This window comes from Anopheles coluzzii, chromosome 3 (assembly GCF_943734685.1).
Source record: "Anopheles coluzzii chromosome 3, AcolN3, whole genome shotgun sequence".
Classification (NCBI taxonomy): Eukaryota; Metazoa; Arthropoda; class Insecta; order Diptera; family Culicidae; genus Anopheles; species Anopheles coluzzii.
Window position 1 is genome coordinate 74,213,525 of NC_064671.1, and position 6,598 is coordinate 74,220,122.

At 40.8% G+C, this 6,598-nt stretch overlaps 2 protein-coding genes and 1 non-coding gene across 3 annotated transcripts; 2 read left to right on the top strand and 1 right to left on the bottom strand.

Moving 5' to 3' along the window:
• Window positions 1-1,821: 1,821 nt before the first annotated feature.
• Window positions 1,822-1,893, top strand: Trnah-gug (transfer RNA histidin (anticodon GUG)). The gene has a single exon. It is a non-coding gene; the product is annotated as a tRNA-His (tRNA).
• A 1,089-nt stretch (window positions 1,894-2,982) lies between these two features.
• LOC120956262 (SET and MYND domain-containing protein 4-like) lies at window positions 2,983-4,512 on the bottom strand. Its single transcript, XM_040377638.2, has one exon. The coding sequence runs from the start codon at window positions 4,201-4,203 to the stop codon at window positions 2,983-2,985; it is 1,221 nt and encodes a 406-aa protein (XP_040233572.2). The 5' UTR covers window positions 4,204-4,512.
• A 1,013-nt stretch (window positions 4,513-5,525) lies between these two features.
• Window positions 5,526-6,344, top strand: LOC120950707 (uncharacterized). The gene is made up of 2 exons (XM_049610254.1): window positions 5,526-6,125; window positions 6,201-6,344. The coding sequence occupies exons 1-2, from the start codon at window positions 6,046-6,048 to the stop codon at window positions 6,322-6,324; spliced, it is 204 nt and encodes a 67-aa protein (XP_049466211.1). The 5' UTR covers window positions 5,526-6,045; the 3' UTR covers window positions 6,325-6,344.
• The last annotated feature ends 254 nt before the right edge of the window (window positions 6,345-6,598 follow it).

Sequence of the window (6,598 nt, forward strand, 5' to 3'; positions counted from 1 at the left end):
CACGCTAATCTCTGATTTACCGATCTTCTTTCCCGGGGGTCTCAGCACAAGAAGGGAACTTGCACATACAGAACCTTGGGAGAGGACTCATGGTTGGTTTGAGAGGGACGAGACTGGCGGTAGAAGGTAGTTTATGTATTTGGCAAAACCTTATTAACCGATTAGTGAGCTATCGAGCAGAGGATCTAATGGCGGAGGTGTAATAAATCGCTTCAACTGATCTCATATATTGAGCGATTGTGTGTGGGTATTGATCGATTGTATTGGTGGTGTACGAATATTCATGTAAAAAATCACTCATCCGACGTGTTTTGGAGCTTCCTTTGCTATCCTCGTGGAAATATTCAATCAACGGCAAATAGCAAACACAATCCGCCCTGCAAAGCCGGCATGGTACCGTGAAAGATTAAGACAAACATCGACATGAGCTGGTTTTGAGCGTGTTTTAGTAACGCCGGATGAGGCAGCCGTATCGTCTGGTTGTGCAATTTGGCCGCAAGCCACATTCCACCGTAACGAATGACGGTTCTCTCATCCTTCCGTCGATGTGGTTCGGGTCCGCGTGAGAGTCTGTGTGCTTTTGGTTGTACAAGGATGAAGAAAAACAACAGTTTATAATTAAATTTAAACTGCCTCGCAGTTGTTTTTCTATCGCCAATCGGTGCCGAGGGAGCGCAATAGAACAAAATCCTCCCAGAAAAGAGCTGGAATTGATGTAACATGGTCGGTTTGGGCAAAAAAGGGTGTTTCGTTATGTGTTGTGCATCATGGAATATATGGAGAGAAATCCTTTAAAACGACGCAATCTCGCTAAGAATCGGCATGTTTACAATTAATTTGGGAAGTGGATTCCTGCTCGAGAGTGAATTAAATGGATGTGACGCCATGGATTTGTTGGCAGAATTGTTCGATGTCATAAATCACTGTAGAAATTAATATTTGAATTGTGCAACAGTCAAATCATAAACCAATACTCAGAAAGCATTCCCAACAACGTCGATGCAGTGTATGGAGCTCAGCCAAAGGATTCAATTACCCTAATGACTCATGAACATAATCAATAATCATTCACCTGTACCGCGGATTGGCCTTCGGGTTGGGCCACGTTCATCGTTTGTTGAAACGGCTAAAGTTATTATGGAATGATGTGTTGATTTATTGATATTTCCATTTCGTTTTCCAAGCACATGCTCTCATGCGAAACATGCTTCATTTGCGTATGTTCTGGTTGCATTTTGCGTACGATGATGGAACAGTTTCGATTTGTTTAACGTGACCGATCTTTGAGCTAGAGCAAAAGACTGAATCTTATCATCTAACAATGGATGTTAAGCTTTGTCTAAACCTCACAAATACAAAGAGAACAATTGATGCAAGTTTCCGTGGTGTAGTGGTTATCACATCCGCCTAACACGCGGAAGGCCCCCGGTCCAATCCCGGGCGGAAACATTTTTATCATCCAATCCCATCCGTTGCTCTAAATAAATCCTACTTTTACTGAACAGATCTTCACTAAACTTGTAGTATTCATTGATAATGATGGTAGAGGACAGAGGCATAACATTTTGGATATATTTTTAACCACCATGCACCACATTCACCATGCTTACCTTTGATCTTGTTTCTCTACATTGCTTTGGTTCACCCCACCCTGGAATGGAGATTCGATCGTATTGTTCCATACGCTTCGCTCTGTTTCTTTGGCGTACTTTCTCTTCAGTTGGCCAGTCGATGCTTTCCCCACTGCATGGCCAGTAAAGCCATCGATTTGGATCGAAAGTTGTGCGGTTCGTGTGAAAAACCTTCCAATTACCGTCTGTAGCCGTGATCGTCTAGTGGTTAGGACCCTACGTTGTGGCCGTAGTAACCCAGGTTCGAATCCTGGTCACGGCAGTGTCACAGTGGAAGAAAATGAGTAAGATGGATACTTTACTGATTAATATCCTCTTCCCAAGGGCACTGTCACGGAAGACGGTGGTGAGAATTAACTTTTTATCATATACCAAGCCAATTCCTAGTTATCCCCAATCCCTAATACAACAAATGCTATCGCTTTTCTGCTACCACCCAATAAATGATCACTCTGGCTGTTCAAGACAATCAGGATACTCCGATAAAGATATACTTCCATCCATCATCACATTAACGATTAAAGAGGTATCCGAGTCAATATAGCAAAGAGTTCTGCTCCTTATCCCGAAAAGCTTTCAATTTCCCACGTGAAATTCGTGGAACGTGATCCTAGAGTGATATTTCGTTTAGATAACAGGAACTGTTTAAGGGAAGCGATTCTTCATTTCACATCGTGTGAGATCATTTATTTGATTTATTTCGCTAGTGCATCTATGAAAGGTTGAAGTTTCAGAAGGAATAGCAGTACTCAGTAAATGTTAAGTTGTTATTTATCAAAAAGAAAAATTCAGTTTATTAGCATCATATCGAATTCATGGGCATATTGAACGAACATAAAATGTGTCAAAATTCGCGCTAACGATATACGTAAGGAGATTAACTCAGTTGTACTCAGAACCTCACAAATTTTTCTGGGAGCATTAGTTATGGTTTGCAGTGTTTCCAATACTCTGCATTTTCAGATGTTTGGGCGTACAGTATTCGAAGACACCAAGAAAACGCTATCTGACTAATGCAAACTTCATTTGCAGGATACAGTTCTGGTGTTTCATTCAGAAAATGCCGTAGCTGCGACATGAGTTTGCGCACTTTCTTAAAATCATGAGAACTGAACATCCGATTGTAGTAAAAATGTTTTGCCATGTCTTCAGGATTGGTAAAATAACTACCTTCCAGAAGAACTTTTAAAGTAGGATAATTTAACGTACATGCTTCACACGTGCATCGGAAGCTGTACGTGAGGGCCAACATGTATTGTCTCATTGCTAAATCATGCGATTTGTGATCCGTTCTGAAACAAATGAAATTATTAGTCTGATGAATATTGTCAATTTCTTCTATTGATTTCACTTACTCATAGCTATCGAACAGTTGACTTCCTTCGAGAACTGGACGGATGATAAAAACGGCACAACGCCCATCGCGCAAAGTGATGCGTTGCACGTTGGGAGCACAGGAATGGTTCAGCATGCTAATCAATGGGTAGCAACCCACTGCAAATGATTCAGCCACGTATTCCTTCACCTTGTACGCATTAAAGGACAACAATTTTCTGTTACAATTCACGATTTGCATATATCGCAGGATCAAATCTTGTAAAAACTTGTTTGTCGCTGGGTTTGCTTCACACACCGGTCCCAGCTCTGTTCTTTCCAGAACAAGGGTATGTAGGATGGTAGCATTGAAGATGAACATTGCAACAAACATGCTGTGTCGCCGTTCTTGATTAGTGGTTAACACGTGCACCGTGTTGAAAATGTCCTGTTGCGTTGCTTTATTCCAATCCATCGTAAACCCGTTAACATTGGATTCATCCAGTGCGTCGAGATGATCCTTCAATGCCTCTGGATTATTATCGAAGGTGGCGATCGCAATGGCTATCATGCGAATAGCAATCAAGGGCACTGTTTCGAAAACTTCCCACAAGTCTCGTAAAAGCCCGCACTCATATCGATGATAGTTGTTGTACGCTTTACTCAGACATTCCTCCGAACAGTACATGGCCATTGTACATCCTTCGCATGGAATCAATGTGAATGGTCGTTCCTCATGGCAGAAATCACATCGAACATATCGGAACGAATCCTTCAGCACGGTAACGAACGGCCTTTCAATCATCACGACATCGCCTACCTTCAGCTTACGAGTGGTCACCACATGTCGTCCATATTCTTCGTTTTTGCGCAGTTCCAGACAGTTGGCAATTTGCGGCGCATTCTCTTTGGACGGATAGCTTAGCTCGGGCTCTTCCACCACATCCGGAGAAACCTTGCTCGATGAAGCATTCTTGTTCCGAGCCTTTGCCAAAGCATTTTTGGCATCTTTTTCGCGTTGATTCAACTTTTCTCCAGAATAGTTTGACTCACGAGCAAGCCGAATGTTCTCCAGACATTCTTCAAAGCGTTGCATCTTCAGACAAATGTTTGAACGATTTGCATAGGCCAATGCCCTTTCCGTCGATCCTTTTTCGGAAAAGGCGATGCTCTCATTGTACAGCTTGATGGCCTCGATGTAGCGTTTCACGTTCGGGTGAAACATTTTTTTTTCCTTGGGACCGTAGCTGAGCCGCATTTTGTCATGTTGCCGTTTTATACGTAAAGAATATCGATTTCATTATAAAATAACGTCACACCAAATTTGCTATTGTTTTTCATCAAAAATCAAAGCTACGAATGTAAAATAAGCTCGACGACTTCGTCGATCGATAGAAAAAAAGTCTATTTTACGAACACACCAAATCTTAGCGCTTTTAACACACTTCATCACACACAAATCCACAATTTCAGGCGTATCGAGAACTAATCGAGCAAATATGGAAATACAATTTCGAGTAAATGTCACTGGGGAAGCGATTGTTAAATTATTTTTCTTACAAAAATGTAGAATAGAAGTAAACAGATTAGTGATATTAAAAAAAGAAGATGAATGAATCGTTCTATGAAATCTTTGCATTAATCTTCACCATTTCTAGCTCATAAAATTTCATACACAAATCATGATACAGGGGCACTTTCCGTTTTAAGTTCGTAGGCTGAAATTTCAGCCTGTCATTGCATTGTATAGCAATTTTCGAGCAGCTATCTAAGTCGGTATAATATACAGCTGGGCTTATCCCAAGGTGTATGAATTTAGAAGGCTGATTTTTATTACTTCTGTTTCTGAATGAAGATTTTAAGAGTTTTTTGTTTATTCGTCAAGCCTCCAGAAAGCTTGTTTGAACAAAAGTGTTCACCCGTACTGTCAAAAAGTTATGTTCAAATTTGGTTAAAAAAAACATGATATGAGACCACCTGGTAAACATACACTTTGATTCAAGATTGTACAATCTGATCTCTTTAATCCACAATGGGATAAATGAAAACACGATCTTGTTTCGACATTTTTTAATTCTAGCTTTGAGGCTTGAGTAATTTAGACTGGAAATTGCAATTAAAACTCATGTGTTTGTATGGAGAACCCAGCTTTTGACCGCGAGGCCACATGAGCTGAAATATACAGAGAAATGAACTATTTGACAGGCGAAATATCTGACGGATAAAGCATCACAGTCAAGGTGTGTTTATTAAGGAGGTGAATTGTTAGCGCGTTTTCCGGGCGCCATCATTGAGTATTGTTATGTCAAATCGCATACAATTTTCTATACCCCCCTCCAGCCCTCCCCGATTTTAATACCGGTGCCTCCAGTATTGTTATGTCAAGTCGTGAAATGTCAATTTGCTCTGAAGCACTTCACCTCCTAATATCCATACACCTTGATCACAGTAACCAGCTGATGTGCAATGTAAACAAATAACGTGGACAAAATCGTAATAAAATCTATTAAATAACTTCAATATCGAGTACTTCGTCAATTGTCAGTCTACAGTTCAGAATTTCTTCCAATTAGGGAATGTTCTGCACACTTAAAAATATTTCACGACCTCGGTTAAAAAAACTGCCGAAATCCGTCGGCTCTTTGGATTCTTGCTGATATGTCAGTTGAAAAAGCCCAGTAGCCGAAAATCAGTACCATTTAAAACTGAAATATCAGTTAAATAAAAATTTAAACCGAAACTCGGCAACACAACATGCCGAGCACATACGTTAACACTGCTGTCACCGAGATAATCCGTCAAAATAACCGAGATTTCAGCTTTACTACTTGGATTAGCCGAGGCTCGGTATTCTATCTGTCATTCGCCATTCTGTTAATCTCGTGCTAATGAAACGAAAACCTTTCGGAGTGATGTTGTGATGTAAAATAAAAAATGTAAAAAAAGTGAAAATGAGTCTCTCAGCGTGAAAAAAAACGAGAATCAGTAGCGTGCGATCGAGCACTGGTATGGAGCGGGGTTGGTGCTAGGAAACTCCATCAGCGCACGCAACCGGCGCTCTTCAGAGCGTCGCTCGGAGCAGTCCCTATTTAAGGATCAGATGTGGAAGCTAATCCGGTTGGTTCAACCTTTGCCAGACCGTTCAGACTTCCAGGATTCATTTCCGGTCACCTACACGAGGTAAGTATCAACACTCGATCACAAGAAAACTAAAAAGGGTTCCCTCAGACTTGTTTCACTCTGCCCGCTTTACAGAACCGTGCCTGTACCAGTGCCCGCTCCTTGTCCGGCTCATTTTCCTGTACCGGTACCACATCCAAACGCTGTGCCCCATCCGGCGGTTGAATCGGCGCCTGTCCCAACGCTTTCCATCACATAAAAAAAACCCATTTGATACGTAAATAAAATCACTAAAATAAAAATAACATGTTTTTATATTTAGCCAAAATCTCGATTTGCTCTAACCGAAAATCTCGGTTAAACGTAAACGTCAAAACAAAATGACATTAACCGAGATGTCGGCAACAGAAATTTAACCGAGATTTTTGCCGACATCTCAGTTGTGCAGATCTCGGCAAAAATTAACTGAGATTCGGCAAAAATTTTTAAGAGTGTGCTTAACAAAATATTATTTTTAATAGAATTTCGAAAGC

Coding starts and splice junctions, on each gene's coding strand:
- LOC120950707 (XM_049610254.1), top strand. CDS start 6,046: ATGTGGAAGCTAATCCGGTTGGTTCAACCTTTGCCAGACCGTTCAGAC. Junction 6,126..6,200: donor TTTCCGGTCACCTACACGAG/GTAAGTATCAAC, acceptor CCCGCTTTACAG/AACCGTGCCTGTACCAGTGC.
- LOC120956262 (XM_040377638.2), bottom strand. CDS start 4,203: ATGCGGCTCAGCTACGGTCCCAAGGAAAAAAAAATGTTTCACCCGAAC.